General features: G+C 41.7%; 1 protein-coding gene across 1 annotated transcript in view; it reads left to right on the forward strand.

The window, feature by feature from the left end:
• Positions 1 to 24,767, forward strand: part of LOC129816116 (DDB1- and CUL4-associated factor 6-like) — a 74,945-nt gene that overhangs the window by 1,708 nt on the left and 48,470 nt on the right. The window contains exon 2 of the mRNA XM_055870273.1: positions 22,821 to 22,882. Coding sequence (XP_055726248.1) covers positions 22,821 to 22,882 — 62 coding nt within the window. The remainder of the gene's footprint in view (positions 1 to 22,820; positions 22,883 to 24,767) is intronic.

The raw sequence follows: 24,767 nt of genomic DNA on the forward strand, positions 1-24,767 counted from the left end.
CTGCGTCTCACAAAGACACGGCAGTTGGAACCAAATATCTCACATTTGGACTCATCAGACCAAAGGACAGATTTCTGCCAGTCTAATGTCCATTGCTCATGTTTCCTGGCCCAGGCAAGTCTCTTCTTCTTATTGGTGTCTTTTAGTAGTTTTTTCTTTGCAGCAATTTGACCATGAAGTCCTGATTCACGCAGTCTCCTCTGAACAGTTGATGTTAAGATGTGTCTGTTACTTGAACTCTGTGAAGCATTTATTTGGGCTGCAATCTGAGGTACAGTTAACTCTAATGAACTTATCCTCTGCAGCAGAGGTAACTCTGGGTCAAGTGCTACCTCTAGCACTTGATGGTTTTTGCAACAGCACTTTAAAGAAACTTTCAAAGTTCTTGACATTTTCCTTATTGACTGACCATGTCCTAAACTAATGATTGACTGTCATTTCTCTTTGCTTATTTGAGTTGTTCTAGCCATAATATGGACTTGGTCTTTTACCAAATAGGGCTATCTTCTGTATACCCCCCTACCTTGTCACGACACAACTGATTGGCTCAAACGCATTAAGAAGGAAAGAAATTCCAAAAATTAACTTTTAACACAGCACACCTGTTAATTAAGTTGCATTCCAGGTGACTACCCCATGAAGCTGGTTGAGAGAATGCGGTGGCTACTTTTGAAGAATCTCAAAAAGAAAGTTTATTTGGATTTGTTAAACACTTTTTTGGTTATTAAATGATTCCATATGTGTTTTTTCATAGTTTTGATGTCTCCACTATTATTATAATGTAGAAAATAGTAAAAATAAAGAAAAACCCAGGAATAAGTAAGTGTGTCCAAACTTTTGACTGGTACTGTACATTTTGAGACTGGACTATGAATTGAATCCCGATAGCCAGAAGGGGGAGCCATGGGAAGCATTGATCTACAGAAATTCAGCAGCGGCATTATATTCATTTTGACAATAGATATTCTGCTGGTTAAGGCAACTGGGATATTATTCCATCTACCAAGGCCAGATTTAACTGATTTTGAGCATTTTGTTAGTTTGTGGCTGTGGTTTTATCTAAGGAAATATATATACTCCCAAATATATATTTTTTAAAAAGGCAACTATTGGGGTTCCATAAGTAGAGATGACTCCTCCATCGGGGTCTTGAAAGGCAGTAGGGCTGATTTTGGTTAGGTAAATTCAGCTTAATCTCAAGCAATAAAATGTATCTACGGTCTTCAGTGCGTTTGGGAGCGATTGAGATACATTGTCTAAATATAGTAAAATATTGTCTGTGCATAATGAGATGAAGTGATCAGTAGATTTTAGAGAAGTGTTATTTTCTTCGATTGACGATGGAACCCCCTAGGCCAGGGGTTCCATGGATAATAAGAATAGAAAAGGCGAATTTGGATCGACTTGTCTACTACTTTTAGTGATTCTGAACAGAGCTGAGCATATATGGCCTGTTATAACTGTGGCTGAGGGATTGGCATATAGTATTTTAATCATATTAATGAAATTGGAGCCAATTCCCATTTCTTCCAAGGCAGATGAGAGATTTGACCATTCTAGTCTATCAAAAGCTTTTTCTCCGTCGAGAGAAGATACAGCCCAAGAAGCGTGTTTCTGATGAAGCATTTAAGATATGTTTACCTTGGCAAGTCATTTAAGATATGTTTACCTTGGCAAGTCATCTAAGATATGTTTACCTTGGCAAGTCATTTAAGATATGTTTACCTTGGCAAGTCATTTAAGATATGTTTACCTTGGCAAGTCATTTAAGATATGTTTACCTTGGCAAGTCATTTAAGATATGTTTACCTTGGCAAGTCGTTTAAGATATGTTTATCTTGGCAAGTCGTCTAAGATATGTTTATCTTGGCAAGTCATCTAAGATATGTTTACTTTGGCAAGTCATCTAAGATATGTTTACTTTGGCAAGTCATTTACGATATGTTTACCTTGGCAAGTCATTTAAGATATGTTTACCTTGGCAAGTCATTTAAGATATGTTTATCTTGGCAAGTCATCTAAGATATGTTTATCTTGGCAAGTCATCTAAGATATGTTTATCTTGGCAAGTCATTTAAGATATGTTTACCTTGGCAAGTCGTTTAAGATATGTTTACCTTGGCAAGTCGTTTAAGATATGTTTACCTTGGCAAGTCGTCTAAGATATGTTTACTTTGGCAAGTCGTCTAAGATATGTTTATCTTGGCAAGTCGTCTAAGATAAGTTTATCTTGGCAAGTCGTCTAAGATAAGTTTATCTTGGCAAGTCGTCTAAGATATGTTTATCTTGGCAAGTCGTCTAAGATATGTTTATCTTGGCAAGTCGTCTAAGATATGTTTATCTTGGCAAGTCGTTTAAGATATGTTTACCTTGGCAAGTCGTTTAAGATATGTTTACCTTGGCAAGTCGTCTAAGATATGTTTACTTTGGCAAGTCGTCTAAGATATGTTTACTTTGGCAAGTCGTCTAAGATATGTTTATCTTGGCAAGTCGTCTAAGATAAGTTTATCTTGGCAAGTCGTCTAAGATAAGTTTATCTTGGCAAGTCGTCTAAGATATGTTTATCTTGGCAAGTCGTCTAAGATATGTTTATCTTGGCAAGTCGTCTAAGATATGTTTATCTTGGCAAGTCGTTTAAGATATGTTTACCTTGGCAAGTCGTTTAAGATATGTTTACCTTGGCAAGTCGTCTAAGATATGTTTACCTTGGCAAGTCGTCTAAGATATGTTTACTTTGGCAAGTCGTCTAAGATATGTTTATCTTGGCAAGTCGTCTAAGATATGTTTATCTTGGCAAGTCGTCTAAGATAAGTTTATCTTGGCAAGTCGTCTAAGATAAGTTTATCTTGGCAAGTCGTCTAAGATATGTTTATCTTGGCAAGTCGTCTAAGATATGTTTATCTTGGCAAGTCGTCTAAGATATGTTTATCTTGGCAAGTCGTCTAAGATATGTTTATCTTGGCAAGTCGTCTAAGATATGTTTATCTTGGCAAGTCGTCTAAGATATGTTTATCTTGGCAAGTCGTCTAAGATATGTTTATCTTGGCAAGTCGTCTAAGATATGTTTATCTTGGCAAGTCGTCTAAGATATGTTTATCTTGGCAAGTCGTCTAAGATATGTTTATCTTGGCAAGTCGTCTAAGATATGTTTATCTTGGCAAGTCGTCTAAGATATGTTTATCTTGGCAAGTCATTTAAGAACAAATTCTTATTTTACAATGACGGCCTACCCCGGCCAAACCTTCCCCTAACCCGGACGATACTAGGCCAATTGTGCGCCACCATATGGGACTCCTAGTCACGGCTGGTTGTGATACTGCCCTGGATCAAATCAGGGTCTGTAGTGAATCCTCTAGCACTGAGATGCAGTGCCTTACACTGCTGCGCCACTCGGGAGCCCCACACAAAAATAAGCTGAACATGTAATAGTCGACAGAGGTTATCCAAGGAAAACACTTTTTAACAAACCCGCTTTGGTCCGTGTGGACCATTTTGGGTAAATAGGTCTCAATGATAAAAAATTCAGTTAAATATCTACTCCAAATTAAGATTCAAAGATGTCTGCAGAAAGAATGGGGTGTCATGATATACAGTGCCTTCAGAAAGTATTCACACCCCTTTACCAAATTAATGTTTTATTTTTTAACCTTTATTTAACTAGGCAAGTCAGTTAAGAACAAATTCTTATTTACAATGACGGCTTACCAAAAGGCAAAAGGCCTTCTGCGGGGACGGGGGCCTGGAATAAAAAATCAAAAAATCAATACAATATAAATATAGGACAAAACACATCACAACAAGAAACACAACATTACATAAAGAGAGACATAAGACAACAACATAACAAGGCAGCAACACATGACAACACAGCATGGTAGCAACACAACATAACAACATAGTAGCAGCACAACATAGTAGCAGCACAAAACATGGTACAAACATTATTGGGCACAGACAACAGCACAAAGGGCAAGAAGGTAGAGACAATAATACATCACACAAAGCAGCCACAACTGTCAGTAAGAGTGTCCATGATTGAGTCTTTGAATGAAGAGATGGAGATAACTGTTCAGTTTGAGTGTTTGTTGCAGCTCGTTCCAGTCGCTAGCTGCAGCGAACTGAAAAGAGGAGTGACCCAGGGATGTGTGTGCTTTTGGAACCTTTAACAGAATGTGACTGGCAGAATGAGTGTTGTATGTGGAGGATGAGGGCTGCAGTAGATTTCTCAGATGGGGGGAGTGAGGCCTAAGAGGGTTTTATAAATAAGCATTAACCAGTGGATCTTGCGATGGGTATAGAGAGATGACCAGTTTTATAGAGGAGTATAGAGCGCAGTGATGTGTCCTATAAGGAGCATTGGTGGCAAATCTGATGGCCGAATGGTAAAGAACATCTAGCAGCTCGAGAGTACCCTTACCTGCCAATCTATAAATTATGTCTCTGTAAGGTAGCATGGGTAGGATGGTCATCTGAATCAGGGTTAGTTTGGCAGCTGGGGTGAAAGAGGAACGATTACGATAGAGGAAACCAAGTCTAGATTTAACTTTAGCCTGCAGCTTTGATATGTGCTGAGAGGACGACAGTGCACCGTCTAGCCATACTTAAAGCCTGAATTTTAAATTGATATTTTGTGCCACTGATCTACACACACTACCCATAATGTCAAAGTGAAATTTGGTTTGAAGACATTTTTCCAAATGTATAAAAAAATGAAGAACTGAATTGTCTTGAGTCAAGTATTCAACCCCTTTGTTATGGCAAGCCTGAATAAGTTTAACAAATAAAATCACATAAGTTGCATGGACTCATGCTGTGTTCAATAATAGGGGTTAACATGATTTTTGAATGACTACCCCATCTTTGTACCCCACACATATAATTATCTGTAAGGTCCCTCAATCAAGTAGTGAATTTCAAGCACAGATTAAACCACAAAGCCTCACAAAAAAAGGTCACTGATTGGTAAATGTGTTTAAAAAAATATATATATATTTCAAAGCATACGCTGAATATCCCTTTGAGTATGGTGGTTATAAATTAGGTTTTACACCCAGTATCAATACAAAGATACAGGCGTCCTTCCTAACTTTGTTGCCATAGAGGAAGGAAACTGCTCAAGAATTTCACCATGAGGCCAATGGTGATTTTAAAACAGTTACCGAGTTTAAGGGTTGTGATATGAGAACTAAGGATGGATCAACAACATTGTAGTTACTTCACAATATTAACCTAAATTACAGAGTGAAAAGAAGGAAGCCTGTACATGCATCCTGTTTGCAACAAGGCACTTAAGTAATACTGTAAAAAATGTGACGAAGAAATTACCATTATGTCCTGAATACAAAACGTTATGTTTTGGGCAATTCCAACACATCACTGAGTTCTATTCTTCATATTTTCAAGGATGGTGGTTGCATCATGTTATGGGTATGCTTGTCATTGGCAAGGATTAGGGTGTTTTTTACGATAAAGAGATACCAAATACAGCTAAGCACAGGCAAAATCCTAGAGGAAAACCTGGTTCAGTCTGTTTTCCACCAGACACTGGGGGGAAAATTCACCTTTCAGCAGGACATTAACCTTAAACACAAGGGCAAATCTACACTGGAGTTGCTTACTAAGAAGACAGTGAATGTTCCTGAGTGGTCGAGTTACAGTTTTGACCTAAATCGGCTTGAAAATCTATGGCAAAACTTGAAAATGGCTTTCTAGCAATGATCAACAACCAACTTGACAGAGCTTGAATAATTAAAAAAAAAAAAATTACGCAAATATTGTACAATCCAGGTGTGCAAAGCTCTTACAGACTTACCTAAAAAGACGCACAGCTGTAATCGCTGCCAAAGGTGTTTCTAACATCAATCAATCAAATGTATTTATAAAGCCCTTTTTACATTAGCCGATGTCACAAAGTGCTTTACAGAAACCCAGCCTAAAACCCCAAACAGCAAGCAATACAGATGTAGAAGCATGGTGGCTAGGAAGAAACCTAGATAGGAACCAGACTATGAGGGGTGGCCAGACCTCTTCTGGCTGTGCCAGGTGGAGATTTTAACAGTACATGGCCAAGATGTTCAAACGTTCATAGATGACCAGCAGGGTCAAATAATAATAATCACCGTGGTTATAGAGTGTGCAACAGGTCAGCACCTAAGGAGTAAATGTCAGTTGGCTTTTCATAGCCGATCATTCAGAGTTAGAGAGAGAGAGAGTCGAAAACAGCAGGTCCGGGACAAGGTAGGACGTCCGGTGAACAGGTCAGGGTTCCATAGCCGCAGGCAGAACAGTTGAAACTGGAGCAGCAGCAGGTGGACTGGAGTGGACTGGGGACAGCAAGGAGTCATCAGGCCAGGTAGTCATGAGGCATGGTCCTAGGGCTCAGGTCCTCCAAGAGAAAAGAGAGTTAGAGGGAGCATACTTAAATTCACACAGGACACTGGATAAGACAGGAGAAATACTCCAGATATAACAGACTGATCCTAGCCCCCCAACACAAACTATTGCAGCATAAATACTGGCGGCTGAGACAGGAGGGGTCGGGAGACACTGTGGCCCCGTCCGACGATACACCCGGACAGGGCCAATCAATCAAATTTATTTATAAAGCCCTTCTTACATGCTGATGTCACAAAGTGCTGCACAGAAATACAGCCTAAAACCCCAAACAGCAAGCAATGCAGGTGTAGAAGCACGGCCAACCTGGCAGGATATAACCCCACCCACTTTGCCAAAGCGGCAACTCGAACCTTCAGCTCCCTCCACAGATTTTCTATGGGATTAAGGTCTGGAGACTGGCTAGGCCACTCCAGGACCTTAATGTGTTTCTTCTGGACCTTACTGTGCTTCTTCTTGAGCCACTCCTTTGTTGCCTTGGCCGTGTGTTTTGGGTCATTGTCATGCTGAAATACCCATCCACGACCCATTTTCAATGCCCTGGCTGAGGGAAGGAGGTTCTCACCCAAGATTTGACGTTACATGGCCCCGTCCATCGTCCCTTTGATGCGGTTACCAGAAACACCCCCAAAGCATAATGTTTCCACCTCCATGTTTGACGGTAGGGATGGTGTTCTTGGGGTCATAGGCAGCATTCCTCCTCCTCCAAACACAGCGAGTTGAGTTGATGCCAAAGAGCTCCATTTTGGTCTCATCTGACCACAACACTTTCACCCAGTTGTCCTCTGAATCATTCAGATGTTCATTGGCAAACTTCAGACGGGCATGTATATGTGCTTTCTTGAGCAGGGGGACCTTGCGGGCGCTACAGGATTTCAGTCCTTCACGGCGTAGTGTGTTACCAATTGTTTTCTTGGTGACTATGGTCCCAGCTGCCTTGAGATCATTGACAAGATCCTCCCGTGTAGTTCTGGGCTGATTCCTCACCGTTCTCATGATCATTGCAACTCCACGAGGTGAGATCTTGGATGGAGCCCCAGGCTGAGGGAGATTGACAGTTATTTTGTGTTTCTTTCATTTGTGAATAATCACACCAACTGTTGTCACCTTCTCACCAAGCTGCTTGGCGATGGTCTTGTAGCCCATTCCAGCCTTGTGTAGGTCTACAATCTTGTCCCTGACATCCTTGGAGAGCTCTTTGGTCTTGGCCATGGTGGAGAGTTTGGCATCTGATTGATTGATTGCTTGCTTCTGTGGACAGGTGTCTTTTATACAGGTAACGAGCTGAGATTAGGAGCACTCCCTTTAAGAGTGTGATCCTAATCTCAGCTCGTTACCTGTATAAAAGACACCTGGGAGCCAGAAATCTTTCTGATTGAGAGGGGGTCAAATACTTATTTCCCTCATTAAAATGCTAATCAATTTATAACATTTTTGACATGCGTTTTTTCTGGATTTTTTTGTTGTTATTCTGTCTCTCACTGTTCAAATAAACCTGCCATTAAAATGATAGACGGATCATTTCTTTGTCAGTGGGCAAACGTACAAAATCCGCAGGGGATCAAATAATTTTTTCCCTCACTGTATATGTCGAGACCGAGTCTGCGTCTCTCACATGGATAGGCAGACCATTTCATAAAAATGGAGCTCTATAGGAGAAAGCCCTGCCTCCAGCTGTTTGCTTAGAAATTCTAGGGACAATAAGGAGGCCTGCGTCTTGTGACGGTAGCGTATGTGTAGGTATGTACGGCAGGACCAAATTGGAAAGATGGGTAGGAGCAAGCCCATGTAATGCTTTGTAGGTTAGCAGTAAAACCTTGATCAGCCCTTGCCTTAACAGGAAGCTAGTGTAGAGAGGCTAGCACTGGAGTAATATGATCACATTTTTTGATTCTAGTCAAGATTCTAGCAGCCGTGTTTAGCACTAACTGAAGTTTATTTAGTGATTTAACCAGGTAGCCAGAAAGTAGGGCATTGCAGTAGTCTAATCTAGAAGTGACAAAAGCATGGATACATTTTTGGACAGGAGGTTTCTGATTTTTGCAATGTTACGTAGATGGAAAAAAGCTGTCCTTGAAACAGTCTTGATATGTTCGTCAAAAGAGAGATCAGGGTCCATAGTAACGCCGAGGTTCTTCAGTTTTATTTGAGACTGTACAACCATCAAGATTAACAAGATTTATGTACAACCATCAAGATTAATTGTTAGATCCAACAGAAGAGCTCGTTGTTTCTTGGGACCTAAAACTAGCGTCTCTGTTTTGTCCGAGTTTAAAAGTAACACATTTGCCGCCATCCACTTCCTTATGTCTGAAACACAGGCTTCCAGGGAGGGCAATTTTGGGTCTTCACCATGTTTCATCGAAATGTCCAGCTGTGTATCGTCCGCAAAGCAGTGAAAGTTAACATTATGTTTCCGAAATGACATCACCAAGAGGTAAAATATATAGTGAAAACAATAGTGGTCCTAAAACGGAACCTTGAATAACACCGAAATTTACAGTTGATTTTTCAAGAGGACAAACCATCCACAGAGACAAACTGATATCTTTCCGACAGATAAGATCTAAACCAGGCCAGAACTTGTCCGTCTAGACCAATTTGGGTTTTCAATCTCTCCAAAAGAATGTGGTGATCGATGGTATCAAAAGCAGCACTAAGGTCTAGGAGCACGAGGACAGATGAAGAGCCTTGGTATGACGCCATTAAAAGGTCATTTACCACCTTTCCGAATGCAGTCTCGGTGCTATGATGGGGTCTAAAACCAGACTGATGTAACGCTCGTCTATTTCTTCCTCCTCCTCGGATGAGGAGAGGCGAGAAGGATCAGACCAAAATGCAGCGTAGGTGGAATACATGATGAATTTAATAACACGACGAAACACGAAAAACACTTGAATAGATTACAAAACAATAAACGAAGTCAACAGACCTGAACAAACGAACTTACAAAATAACACGAAGAACGCACGAACAGGAACAGACTACATACACGAACAAAAACGAAACAGTCCCGTGTGGTGCGACATACACAGACACGGAAGACAATCACCCACAAACAAACAATGAGAACCGCCTACCTTAATATGGTTCTCAATCAGAGGAAACGTCAAACACCTGCCTCTAATTGAGAACCATATCAGGCAACACATTAAACCCAACATAGAAACACAACACATAGAATGCCCACCCCAACTCACGCCCTGACCAACTAAACACATACAAAAACAATGGAAAACAGGTCAGGAACGTGACAACTGAAGTGTTTTGTATAGATTGTTTGTCTTCAGGAAGGCACTGAGTTGCATGTATTGTCTCAGGGGGGTGAATACTTATCTAATAAAAATACATTGGTCTTATTTTTCATAAATGTTAGAATTTTTCTTCCACTTTGACATTAGAGTAAATTGTGTAGATCGTTGACCAAATATGAAAATTCCTTCCATTTTAATTCCACTTTGTAACAAAAGAAAATATAGAAAAAGTGAAGCGTTAACACCTTCAGTTTGAAAAAATCTATTTTGGTTATTGAACTACAATAACATGCTGACCAGACCGGACACTGCGCCAGCGTCGCAAAATTAATTTAGAAATCCATGTTATTCAATTATTCCACCCACACTGCTCGCGCACGCCAACGAGCGTCTGCGATGCCAAGGGCTAAAATAGAACTCCTTTCTATTTCTGACGCAGATCGCGCTGCAAGTCCTGCCTCTCCCATCTCCTCATTGGTTTATAGAAGCAGGTACCCACGTGCCATCTCCTCATTGGTTATACCCACGTGGGTGATTGAAAGACGAACTGTTTTGCCGGTTGTCGTGGTAATACTATGAAAGTGTAGATGCCATCACCATATAAGTTCAAAGATGAAAAAGCCTGGAAGGAGGATAGATGACTAGAAACGATTCAGTTGGCCGTTTTATGTGTGGATTAATTGTCGGAGTAGAGGACCTTGTGCATTTCAGGTAAAATAACAACTCAATGTTTATATCCCAGGACAAATTAGCTAGCAACAGCAAGCTAACTAAATAGGACAAATTAGCTAGCAAGTGCAAGCTAACTAGCTAAATTGCCATACATGTTTAATGCTTTTCCATCTGTCCCAAAATTAATGTCATTGGTTCAGAGTTTGTTTTGATATTTTAACCTGCGTGTCGTGATCGCGTTTGGTGTAGGGGGACAAAATACAATTATGCATGATAGCACACGATGGCGCACGCGCACAGCCGGTTTGGGTTCCGTCTAAGTAGTGCTGAGCAATTAGTGCTTTCTGAGGTTGGTTCAGTTTCCGTTCGATAATAAAAAATTAAAAAGTAACTTTATTATTATTTTTCATTTTAAATGCATTATGTGGGTTGAACGCTGTAACAACACAGGATGAAACAATTACTACAAGTTCCATGATGGTAGTGACTGCCCATTTACGGCTTATTACTTATTAACCATAATTTATTCTCATTACTTTAATAAAATATTTCAGTTGTGTTTATTACTTTTGTTTTACTTGATGACTTTATTATTTCATTCGAAGTCATCTCATCTCTAAAGAGCTGCTGTCTATGCTGTTTGAACAAAAATCACAATTTTAGTACTTCAAAGTAAATAAGGCATACTTTTATGACTGCTGTAATGTATTAATAATGTATTTTCAGGTAGTTGCCTCGCGAAGCAACTGTTCTCCTCTTATCATGAATTCTTGTCTCTCTTACGTAGCAGGCATAAAATAAACACGTCGGACAAGTGTGCAGATCACTGTCACAATCTCAATTTAATCTATTTTACAGTGCATTCGGAAAGTATTCAGACCCCTTGACTTTTTCAACATTTTGTTACGTTACAGCCTTATTCTAAAATGTATTCAATTGTTTTGTTTCACTCATCAATCTAGACACAATACCCCATAATGACAAAGCAAAATCAGTTTTTTAGAAATTTTTGCAAAGTTATTAAAAAGAAAAAGCTGAAATATCACACATTTACATGAGTATTCAGACCCTTTACTCAGTACTTGGTTGAAGCACCTTTGGCAGAGATTATAGCTTTGCATCTTCTTGGGTATGATGCTACAAGCTTGGCACACCTGTATTTGGAGAGTTTCTCCCATTCTTCTCTGCAGATCCTCTCAAGCTTTGTCAGGTTGGATGGGGAGTGTCGCTGCACAGCTATTTTCAGGTCTCTCCAGAAATGTACGATGGGGTTCAAGTCCGGGCTATGGCTGGGCCACTCTGGACATTCAGAGACTTGTCCCGAAGCCACTCCTGCATTGTCTTGGCTGTGTGCTTAGGGTCATTGTCCTGTTGGAAGGTGAACCTTCTCCCCAGTCTGAGGTCCTGTCACGCCCTGACCTTAGTTATCTTTGTTTTCTTTATTATTTTGGTTAGGTCAGGGTGAGACATGGGGGATGTATGTGTTTTGTCTTGTCTAGGGGTTTTGTATGTTTATGGGGTGTTTACTAGTCTAGGTGTTTATGTCTATGGTTGCCTAGATTGGTTCTCAATTAGAGGCAGCTGTTTATTGTTGTCTCTGATTGGGAACCATATTTAGGCAGCCATATTCCGTTGGGTATTTCGTGGGTTATTGTCTATATGTAAGTTGCCTGTGTATGCACTTGTTTAATATATAGCTTCACGTTCGTTTGTTGTTTTGCATAGTTTGTTTAAGTGTTCTTCGTTTCGTTAAATAAATAGAAGAATGTATTCTTATCACGCTGCGCCTTGGTCCTCCTCTCTTCATCCAAATGACGAACGTGACAGGTCCGCAGTGCTCTGGAGCAGGTTTTCATCAACGATCTCTCTGTACTTTGCTCCGTTACTCTTTGCCTCGATTCTGACAAGTCTCCCAGTCCCTGCCGCTGAATAACATCACCACAGCATGATGCTGCCAAAAATCGGAGTCTCAGCGTCATTCTGTTACCGTTGCCCATACACATAGCTTTACCTCCTACACATCCAGTTCTCTGCATGTAGAGCAATGGTACTCATTGCCGCGAGCCCTTAATTTGCGACTTGCTGTGATTTTCCTATTTTCCATTCATAATACATAACAATGATGCAATTTCAATTCAATGTGTTTAATGCAGGCCTGAATCACTTCATTGAATATATATATACTGTATATGTATTGTTCCCTGGACAGCAGTATAGCGCAGCTGTTGAACAGACAGGCCGAAATAGATAGTTTGCCAAAATAGAACGCAACTGCTCAGCTACAGCAACCGACACATATCAGTTTGATACTAGCTAATTTTGCAGTTTGGTAGACATGGATCGATTTATTGTAAAATAGAAATGTAAATCTATTGACAATGAAAATGAGGGGGAAGAGCTGGAAAACAATGTGACAGCTATGAACAAACAACCACCGGAGAACCAGGAAAATCAGGAAGATGGCGGTGGAGAAATGCAGCCAGCTAACGTGGCTCCGGTAGCTAAGAGAAGGATAGGGTTGATTCAAGAAGAACACAAAGTTCCAAGAGATAATGGGATTAGCTCACTTTGTCTTGTTTGCCAGAAAGGCAGTCAATTGTTTTAAGCAAGAAAATTTAGAGTGAAATTTCCAGTCACACCATGCCCATGTTGACAAAACATATCCGCCACAAAGCAACCTCAACAACAAAATAGCGCAACTCAAAGGACAGCTCAAAGGATCTAGCACTGTTGCAGAGAAAATGACAGAGGCAACATTTGAGATTGCTTGGATACTCGCGAGAAACAAGAAGGCCTTCACAGACGCGGAGATTGTCAAATAATGTTTTTTGGCCTCAGCCGATATATTGTATGCTGATGTAACAAACAAGGAAGCTATTTTAAAGCAAATTAAGGGACTGCAACTCTCAGACTCGACCATAACAAGACTCATAGAAGACATCTATGTTTGTTTTATTCACTGCTTTAGCACACTCCGCCAACCTTGATGTCCTAGCCATGTCTGAATCCTGGCTTAGGAAGGCCGCCAAAAATGCTGAAATTTCCATCCCCAACTACAACATTTTCCGCCAAGATAGAACTGCCAAAGGGGGTGGGGTCACAATCTACTGCAGAGATAGTCAGCAAAGTTCTGTCATGCTATCCAGGTCTGTACCCAAACAATTCGAGCTTCTACTTTTAAAAATCCACCTTTCCAGAAAGTCTCTCACTGTTGCCGCTTGCTATAGACCCCCCTCAGCCCCCAGTTGTTCCCTGGACTCCATATGCGAATTGATTGCCCCTCATTTATCTTCAGAGTTCATACTGTTAGGTGACCTAAACTGGTATATGCTCAACCTTCCCTCTAAATACACCTCTGCTGTTTTCAACCAGGATCTCAGCGATCACTGCCTCATTGCCTGCGTCTGTAATGGGTCCGTGGTCAAACGGCCACCCCTCATCACTGTCAAACACTCCCTAAAAATCTTCAGCGAGCAGGCCTTTCTAATCGACCTGGCCCGGGTATCCTGGAAGAATATTGACCTCATCGTGTCTGTTGAGGATGCCTGGTTATTCTTTATTCTTTTTCATAAATAAGCATATCCCATTCAAAAAAGGTAGAACTAAGAACAGATATAGCCCCTGGTTCACTCCAGACTTGACTGCCCTTGACCAGCACAAACATCCTATGGCGGACTGCATTAGCATCGAATAGCCCCCGCGATATGCAACCTTTCCGGAAGTTAGGAACCAATATACACAGTCAGTTAGGAAAGCAAAGGCTAGCTTTTTCAAACAGAAATTTGCATCCTGTAACACAAATTCCCAAAAGTTCTGGGACACTGTAAAGTCCATGGAGAATAAGAGCACCTCCTCCCAGCTGCCCACTGCACTGAGGCTAGGAAACACTGTCACCACCGATAAATCCACGATAATCGAGAATTTCAATAAGCATTTTTCTACGGCTGGCCTGGCTAACCCTAACCCGGCCAACAGCAACTTGCCCAAGCTCCCCCTCCCCCCCGCTTCTCCTTCACCCAAATCCAGATAGCTGATGTTCTGAAAGAGCTGCAAAATATGGACCCCTACAAATCAGCTGGGCTAGATATTCTGTACCCTCTCTTTCTAAAATTCTCCGCCGCAATTGTTGCAACCCCAATTACTAGCCTGTTCAACCTCTCTTTCGTATCGTCTGAGATCCTTAAAGATTGGAAAGCTGCCGCCGTCATCCCCCTCTTCAAAGGGGGAGACACTCTAGACCCAAACTGTTATCCTGCCCTGCCTTTCTAAAGTCTTCGAAAGCCAAGTTAATAAACAGATCACCGACCATTTCGAATCCCACCGTACCTTCTCCTCTATGCAATCTGGTTTCTGAGCTGGTCGTGGGTGCACCTCAGCCACGCTCAAGATCCTAAATGATATCATAACTGATATCGATAAAATACAGTACTGTGCAGTCTTCTTCATCGACCTGGCCAAGGCTTTCGACTCTGTCAATCACCGGGTTTTTATTGGCAGACTCTACAGCCTTGGTTTCTCAAATGACTGCCTCGCCTGGTTAACCAACTACTTCTCAGACAGAGTTCAGTGTGTCAAATCGGAGGGCCTGTTATCTGGCAGTCTCTACGTGGGTGCCACAGGGTTCAATTCTCGGCCCAACTCTTTTCTCTGTATACATCAATGATGTTGCTCTTGCTGCTGGTGATTCTCTGATCCACCTCTACGCAGACGACACCATTCTGTATACTTCTGGCGCTTTTTTGGACACTGTGTTATCAAATCTCCAGACAAGCTTCAATGCCATACAACACTCCTTCCGTGGCCTCCAACTGCTCTTAAATGCAAGTAAAACTAAATGCATGCTCTTCAACCGATCGCTTCCCACACCCTCCCGCCCAACTAGCATCACTACTCTGGACGGTTCTGACTTTGAATATTTTATGAATGTGAAATGTCAGAATAATAGAAGAGAGAATGATTTATTTCAGCTTTTATTTCTTTCATCACATTCCCAGAAGTTTACATACACTCAATTAGTATTTGGTAGCATTGCCTTAAATGGTTTAACTTGGGTCGAACGTTTCGGGTAGCCTTCCACAACAATAAGTTGGGTGAATTTTGGCCCATTTCTCCTGACAGAGCTGGAGTAACTGAGTCAGGTTTGTAGGCCTCCTTGCTCGCACACACTTTTTCAGTTCTGCCCATACATTTTTTATAGGATTGAGGTCAGGGCTTTGTGATGGCCACTTCAATACCTTGACTTTGTTGTCCTTAAGCCATTTTGCCACAAATATGATGTCAAGCAAAGAGGCACTGAGTTTGAAGGTAGGCCTTGAAATACATCCACAGGTACACCTCCAATTGACTCAAATTATGTCAATTAGCCTATCAGAAGCTTCTAAAGCCATGAAATAATTTTCAGGAATTTTCCAAGATGTTTAAAGGCACATTCAACTTAGTGTATGTAAACTTCTGACCCACTGGAATTGTGATACAGTGAAATAATCTGTCTGTAAACAATTGTTGGAAAAATGACTTGTGTCATACACAAGGTAGATCTCCTAACCAACTTGCCAAAACGATAGTTTCTTAGCAAGAGATTTGTGGAGTGGTTGAGAAACAAATTTTAATGACTCCAACCTAAGTGTTTGTAAACTTCCGACTTCAACTGTACCTAGGTGTCTGGTTAGACTGTAAACTCTCCTTCCAGACTCACATTAAGCATCTCCAATCCAAAATTAAATCTAGAATCGGCTACCTATTTCTCAACAAAGCCTTCTTCACTCATGCTGCTAAACATACCCTCGTAAAACTGACTATCCTACTGATCCTTGACTTTGGCGCTGTCATTTACAAAATTGTCTCCAACATTCTACTCAGCAAATTATATGTAGTCTATCACAGTGCCATTCGTTTTGTCACAAAAGCCCCATATACTACCCACCACTGCGACCTGTATGCTCTCATTGGCTGGCCCTCGGTTCATATTCGTTGCCAAAACCACTTGCTCCAGGTCATCAATAAGTCTTTGCTAGGTAAAGCCCCGCCATATCTCAGCTCACTGGTCACCATAGCAGCACCCACCCGTAGCACGCGCTCCAGCAGGTATATTTCACTGGTCATCCCCAAAGCCAACTCCTCATTGGCCACCTTTCCTTCCAGTTCTCTGCTGCCAATGACTGGAGCGAATTGCAAAAATCACTGAAGCTGGAGACATATCTCCCTCACTAACTTTAAGCTTCAGCTGTCAGAGCAGCTTACCGATCACTGTACCTGCACACAGCCCATCTGTAAAAAGCACACCCAACTACCTCATTCCCCAAATTGTCATTTATTTTTTATCTTTTTGCACCCCAGTATCTCTACTTGCACATCATCATCTGCACATCTATCACTCCAGTGTTAATGCTAAATTGTAATTATTTCGCCAATATGGCCTATTTATTTATTATAGCCAGCAGCATACCACCCTGCATACCACAGCTGGCTTGCTTCTGAAGCTAAGCAGGGTTGGTCCTGGTCAGTCCCTGGATGGGAGACCAGATGCTGCTGGAAGTGGTGTTGGAGGGCCAGTAGGAGGCACTCTTTCCTCTGGTCTAAAAAATATCCCAATGCCCCAGAGCAGTGATTGGGGACACTGCCCTGTGTAGGGTGCCGTCTTTCGGATGGGACGTTAAGCGGGTGTCCTGACTCTCTGAGGTCATTAAAGATCCCATGGCACTTATCGTAAGAGTAGGGGTGTTAACCCCGGTGTCCTGGCTAAATTCCCAACCTGGCCCTCAAACCATCATGGTCACCTAATAATCCCCTGTTTACAATTGGCTCATTCATCCCCCTCCTCTCCCCTGTAACTATTCCCCAGGTCGTTGCTGCAAATGAGAACGTGTTCTCAGTCAACTTACCTGGTAAAATAACGGTAAAATAAAAAATAAAATAAAATTGCCTTACCTCCCTAATCTTACTACATTTGCACACACTGTACATAGATTTTTCTATTGTGTTTTTTTTCCTGTTGTGTTATTGACTGTACGTTTGTTTATCCCATGTGTAACTCTGTGTTGTTGTTTTTGTCGCACTGCTTTTCTTTATCTTGGCCAGGTCGCAGTTGTAAATGAGAACTTGTTCTCAATTGGCCTACCTGGTTAAATAAAGGTGAGAAGAAAAAACATTGGCGAGAACATCGGTAAGCAACTGATTACTGACACATCCGTGGCGCCGTGTTTTAGTATTGCACTTGACGAAAGCACTGATGTAAGTGACATTGCCGAATTATTTTGAATTTTTGTGTCTGTTTCCCTCAAAACGAGTCGTTCAGAAAGGAACTTTTATGTTTACTGCACCTTCAGGGTCCAACACGAGGAGAGGATATTCTGAAAGCCTACTATCAGATACTATCAGCAAAAAATTTAACAAGGGCTTTCAGAATATCCTCTCCTCGTGTTTGACCCTGAAGGTGCAGTAAACATAAAAGTTCCTTTCTGAACGACTCGTTTTGAGGGAAACGAGTCGTTCATATTGACTGGTCAAATATGGCATCTTTGTGCACTGACGGCGCCCCAAACATGTGAGGGAAGGAGAAGGGACTCATCAATGAACATTGTGAAACAAAAACAGAGAAACAGACTGACCAATGCACACCTGGATTGTCTCACAAGGATTGCAACAACAGACTATACATTTAGAATTAATTCAGTCAAGTAGCAGAATGGACATTTTTGCTTATCCAACTACTGAGGTAACCCTTAATATGGGTCTTACACACATCAAATAGGCTACATCACATGTATATATTTGTGATGTGCTGTACATCAATTCAATTGAATATGCTCTCTAAATTTGGAATTGGAAGAAAAAGTACAACAAATTTAAAGATCTGTGTGGCCCTCTGAATAATTGTCTCAAACTAAAGTGGCCACCTTACAAACAATTGTGAGTGATACTGATGTAGAGTGTGTGTGTGTGTGTGGGTGGGAGACGGGCCCAGGAGTTGAATAATTGATCATAATCCTTGACACCCTGCTGGGCTTCACGGAACAACAAACATCATCATCGCTTCCTTCCGCCTAAACACAGGTCTCCATTCATTTCAGTTACTTTTCATGGGGGACAGTTTTAATTGGGACACGACATGAGCACAGATTGGAGGATTCATTAAAAAAGCCCACAAACAAAGCTTTAAAATCAGAGTACAGGAAGTGTTCAAAAGCACTGGCATTAGTGTTTGTTTTCCTCGACACAAGGAAAGAATCAGCCGATTTGGGGCAAATGGGCTACTCATAATATAACTCCCGAGAGACACTGAAAGGAATCTGATTGAGTGGGAAATGCACTGGAATTGAAAGCCTCTCTCTGACCTGGGTCTTAATCTAAAGTCAATGGTCAAGAGAAGAAACCCCACTTTTTCAACCGCTGCAGTGTATGCAAGGAGAGAGTCCTATGAGTGTGCTACACCAGACTACATGATCTTAGATGAAACAGTAGGTGTATGACAGAGGAGGCTACAGTTATGGGATCATCAACGTCAAAATGATCCTAACAATCTACTGTTTCTATAATGAGGACATGTATTGGTTTACTTAATCCTTCTTCCCGCTCATCTTTATTTACTGCCTGCAGCTCTGTAGTGGTTGTTTACTAACCTTTAGCTGTCCCTCCTACAAGCCACTCTTCCTGGGTTTGGCTCTCTAGTACACTGACTGGCATCCCAAGTGGGTGGACCGGGACAACACTGGTGTTTTTCTCTGGTAGTGTGGGTACTGGATATGTGCATTCATGTCCGGACCCTGACCTGAACCAGGCTTTTCCTTGAGCACCATTCACAAAAATCGATGACGCTCTGATGAAAACACTATTTTTATATGCCTAGGCTATTTTCTCAATAGAAAATCATATTCAATGTTTTTGATTTGCTGTGCTTATATTTGATTCCTATCTGTTGTGTTGCCCTCTGCTAACATGGATTTCAACAATGTTCTACCACTCCGTCCGTGCCTTTTTTATTGTGTGGATGTTTCACTTGCTGGTGAAAAATAATGATCAAGCTCCATAGAATCATACTGTTATGTATTATTCACTTATCAAGAGGAGTATGAAACACAGTGTTCATAATAATCCTTGGTGTTTGATTGCTATAAAACCATGTACCACGTCATTTCTCAGGTTGGGTCATGTTGGCCAAACCTTTGCGGTTGACTGACATGTTGATGAATCAGGGAGTTGTCCCTGTAAGGAATGCACTGCCTCCCTTCAATTACTAATGCTCACAGATTTGTTGATATTGCCTATTGAGACAAAGCTTAAGCTGATTTAGTATGTTACGATAAAAATGCAACTTTAGGCCTATAATAAAGCATTCCATGCATCATCGCATTTGCAGACTTATGTAGGCTACTATTCCTAATGTGATGAGTGGATTAGATAGTAATAATTTAGGCTAATAATATAACTCAATCATTGTATGCAAACAAAGACTGTTCAATGCATGGCTGGCTATATCAAATTAGTTTCTCATGTTTTTTGCAGGGGAATTGTTTTTGCCTTTTTATAAATACATTTCATGAAATTCTACACTTTATGGCTGGAGACATTAGGTGAAACATTTATTTATTTTTGACACAAATTACAGGATAAACTACTCTACTGACAAACAGATCAATAAAAACAACATTGTCTGATCCATATGTAACCTTTATTTAACTAGGCAAGTCAGTTAAGAACAAATTCTTATTTACAATGGCGGCCAAACCCGGACGACGCTGGGCCAATTGTGCGCTGCCCTATGGTACTCCCAATCACGGCCGGATGTGATACATCCTGGATTCAAACCAGGGACTGTAGTGACGCATCTTGTATTGAGATGTAGTGTCTTAGACCACTTCGCCACTCGGGAGCAATATAAAAGGCCTAAGAGAAGAGAAGACTCATACAATATGATGTCCATGTAACCTGGAGGAGGAAATGATTGTCCAAAAACACATTTTCAAGTGGCACTGACCCAACAATGATAAAGAGTGAATATGAGCACTCATCAGGGATATGGCCGATGCTCTCCGCTGGTGCCAAAAAGGTAGGCCTAGGCTATACTGTTCGCTCAGTTCAGTTGAGAATTTTGATAACTTAAAGACATCTTCTCTTTACAGCAATACCTATTTGCTTTCAAAACTGTTTTCCTGCGATTGTATTTTAAAATATTGCGGTGTGCCTGGCTGGGCCTCTACTTTTCACTGACAGTCTCAACTCAACAATCACCTACTTATTGTAGACAATGCGATTTAAAGCAATCCACAGCTTCGTTTTTAAAAAGAAGCTAATGATCCTCTGTAGCCAAATCATGCTTTCTGGTGTAGTAGCCTATTTTTATGTTATTTATTGGAGTAGGCTAATTAGGCTATATCATTTTGGCAATTTACTTTAGTGCTAGCTTATTATGTATGTATGATTTCAGTGAATCAGTAGTGGCTTTGAGAGATGTGATCTTCTGCATGTTTTGCATTCTCTGTTTCCCAAAGATGAATAACAATTACAACATGCTTGAAAAGCTACAGTATCAACCACTGTGCACAGTGTGTAGCAACAAAGCTATGGTCATGGTATCCTATGTGATATTGAGTCAAAGATGCCTCTGCTCTCAAACTTGATGGAATTGCTAGACACTGTGTTAACCAGGCCATTCAGGATATCAACCATCTTCAATCAGAGGCCCAGACAGTTTCAGTCACTGATGGATTGCAAATGTTGACACACATCTCCATCCATACCAGTGGTTTTAGTGTTATCTACCTCAAGAATGAGAAACACTGAAATTAAAGGGGTGTCTTTTTTTTCTATGGCTCCTTCAAGCAGAATCAGACCTCTTGGCACATGGTCAATTCACCTCTCTAGGGTTTGGTGACACTGGGATGTGGTGTCACTTTAGCTTGTATAGCGTGATGCTATATGTGGCTATGCTGTTTGGAGCTTCCTGTATGCTAAATGTGTATTTTATATCTGGGGCCAAGCTAACCTGTGATTGTTTTGAGTGGCGTTTGAGTGAGGATTAGCAGGCCCAGGGGTGGGGCAGGTGGCGTATGGGTTTGCCTAGCGCTGCATTTAGCTTGACTAGGCTGGCTGTGTTGCTAGAGCTGTCATTGTCAATGGACAGGTAATCATACCAGTTGGAGGCAAAATTTGGCACTGTAAAAGGGCGGCCACCAGGGGGGCTAGCATAGCATTTGTGGAATCTAAATCCCAACAAAAAGCTAGAAAGACACTTCAAGGGATAGTTAGGCCTAGGCTAATCATAGAACATTTTAAGGCTATATTTTGCACGGTCTTCCTCACCCATGAGATTTAGCAAGATCAAAGTAGGCTCCATGGTTTCAGCTAAATCTATCATCACGTTACTTTCTCATGACATCACTGCCTATCAGCAAATGAAAGAGGGGTTGTGACATGTTTATCTGGGTCTCATTGTCTTTTGGGGCATTTGACTTGAAATATCTGAAGGTTGAAAGACAAAGGAGGGGATATGGAGACAACACCATTGTTACTGTTTGCTTTGAACAGCAAGGAACTAGAACCAAGCTGTAGGACAAAATCTGCCCTACTTATTTATCACACTACCTATTTATTTACCTTTGCCTCTCTGTTATTGAATGGGACCTTCAAATTTCATCTGGCTAGGCGACACAATATACGTAGCGTCAGTGTTAGTTCGTTTTATATGAGCATTTCAGGACTGGCACGAGGCACGCAAGGTCACAAAGGCAGGCCATAGTGTTAATGACTGTCTGCTGTAATTCTACTTTATTGCCTTTGACATTGGCCTTGTACTGTCAATGCACAGTAGAGTCTGTCATAGAGGATTATGGAACTAAGGCCATCCTTTTCATGCCTTCTACGATTGCAGTATACAAGGAATGGTTTTTAGATTCTAGCCTGTCATCGCTTTACCTGAGGGCATGAATTCTCGCCCAATGTTTTTTTTCTCTCACTATTCTAAGGCAAGTTGAATAATTTGAGGTGATTTTATTTTAAAACCTGGATCTTTTAGCCTAATACAGTGTAAGTTTAGAAGCAAGTTCATTCATAAAATACTGCCAAACCTGAACCTTTCTTCATGACATAAGTCTATTTCACGACAGGATAGGCAGCCTACTCATTTGGTTCTTCCTCTCTCCCTGTGATGGTGACAGCAGATGCGAGGGAGGCTTCCTTCAAAATGAATAATACATTATAAGCCACAGAAAGACAGAATCCTTGCAATCAATGTGACACGTTATTCATCTCCCTGCTCCTTCTGTAAATACTGAGAGCTGAGCCATGAAAACAAACCATGGCAAAAGAAAACGGAGCCTTACAAATGGGTTCCAACACTTCTGATATAGGGTATGGCCATTGCTTTGTCATCTACCCTAGTCGATGACATGAATTCATCAGTTATTTTTTATGCTGACTGAATTAGTCCAGAAATAAATGAAAGTAACAAGTCATGGCTAAACAATTGTGACTTGATAAGAATGTCTTTCTTCTGTTTGTGCACAGGCAGAAGAGAATTTGTCCAGCGGCTGAAACTCGAAGCGACACTCAATGTCCACGATGGCTGTGTAAGTACACATTACCCACCCTTGTTTGTGTCTGTGGTGTACACTGTGTACATCTGTCCCTCCTTTCATCTTTAGAGCACTTCACCATTCACCCTCCCCTCTGTCTGTCTGTCTGTCTGTCTGTCTGTCTGTCTGTCTGTCTGTCTGTGAAACCTTGAGTCTGACCGACTGAGTGATGGACAGACAGACGGGGACTGACTGACGGACAGACACATACGGGGACTGACTGACGGACAGACACATACGGGGACTGACTGACGGACAGACACATACGGGGACTGACTGACGGACAGACACATACGGGGACTGACTGACGGACAGACACATACGGGGACTGACTGACGGACAGACACATACGGGGACTGACTGACGGACAGACACATACGGGGACTGACTGACGGACATACGGGGACTGACTGACGGACATACGGGGACTGACTGACGGACATACGGGGACTGACTGACGGACATACGGGGACTGACTGACGGACGGACGGGGACTGACTGACGGACGGACGGGGACTGACTGACGGACGGACGGGGACTGACTGACGGACGGACGGGGACTGACTGACGGACGGACGGACGGGGACTGACTGACGGACGGACGGGGACTGACTGACGGACGGACGGGGACTGACTGGCGGACGGACGGGGACTGACTGGCGGACGGACGGACAGGGACTGACTGGCGGATGGACATAGACTGACGGACGGACAGGGACTGACTGATGTACGGACAGAGAGGGACTGACGGATGGACGGACAGAAAGGGACTGACGTACGGGCGGACGGACGGACAGATGGGGACTGCCTGACCGACTGATGGACGGACGGACGGACGGACAGGGACGGGCGGAGGGGGACGGACGGACAGACAGACAGACGGGGACTGACAGACAGACATACATACAGGGACTGATGGAGGACAGACATACAGGGAGTGACGAACAGACCGACTGTACAATCCAGGTGTGCAAAGCTCTTAGAGATTTACCCAGAAAGACTCACAGCTGTAATCACTGTCAAAGGTGATTCTAATATGTATTGACTCAGGGGTGTGAATATTTATATAAATTCAATGTTTCTGTATTTCATTTTCAATAAATGTGCTAATAAAATTGTTGTTATGGGGTGGGTGTGTACATGGGTGTGAAAAAAAATATTGAATTCAGGCTGTACCACAACAAATGGCCATAAGGGGTATGAATACTTTCTTAAACTACTTTACATTAGGAATATATATAGAGTTGAAGTCGGAAGTTTACATACACTTAGGTTGGAGTCATTTAAAACTCGTTTTTCAACCACTCCACACATTTCTTGTTAACAAACTATAGATTTGGCAAGTCGGTTAGGACATCTACTTTGTGCATGACAAAAGTCATTTTTCCAACAATTGTTTACAGACAGATTATTTCACTTATAATTCACTGTATCGCAATTCCAGTTGGTCAGAAGTTTACATACACTAAATTGACTGTGCCTTTTAAACAGCTTGGAAAATTCCTGAAAATTATGTCATGGCTTTAGAAGCTTCTGATAGGCTAATTGACATAATTTGAGTCAATTGGAGGTGTATCTGTGGATGTATTTCAAGGCCTACCTTCAAACTCAGTGCCAACTCATGGGAAAATCAAAAGAAATCAGCCAAGACCTCAGAAAAAATAATTGTAGACCTTCACAAGTCTGGTTCATCCTTGGGAGCAATTTTCAAACGCCTGAAGGTACCACGTTCATCTGTACAAACAATAGTACGTAAGTATTAACACCGTGGGACCATGCAGCTGTCATACCACTCAGGAAGGAGACGTGTTCTGTCTCCTAGAGATGAATGTACTTAGGTGCAAAAAGTGCAAATCAATCCCAGAACAACAGCAAAGGA

This window comes from Salvelinus fontinalis, chromosome 19 (genome assembly GCF_029448725.1).
Source record: "Salvelinus fontinalis isolate EN_2023a chromosome 19, ASM2944872v1, whole genome shotgun sequence".
NCBI lineage: Eukaryota > Metazoa > Chordata > Actinopteri > Salmoniformes > Salmonidae > Salvelinus > Salvelinus fontinalis.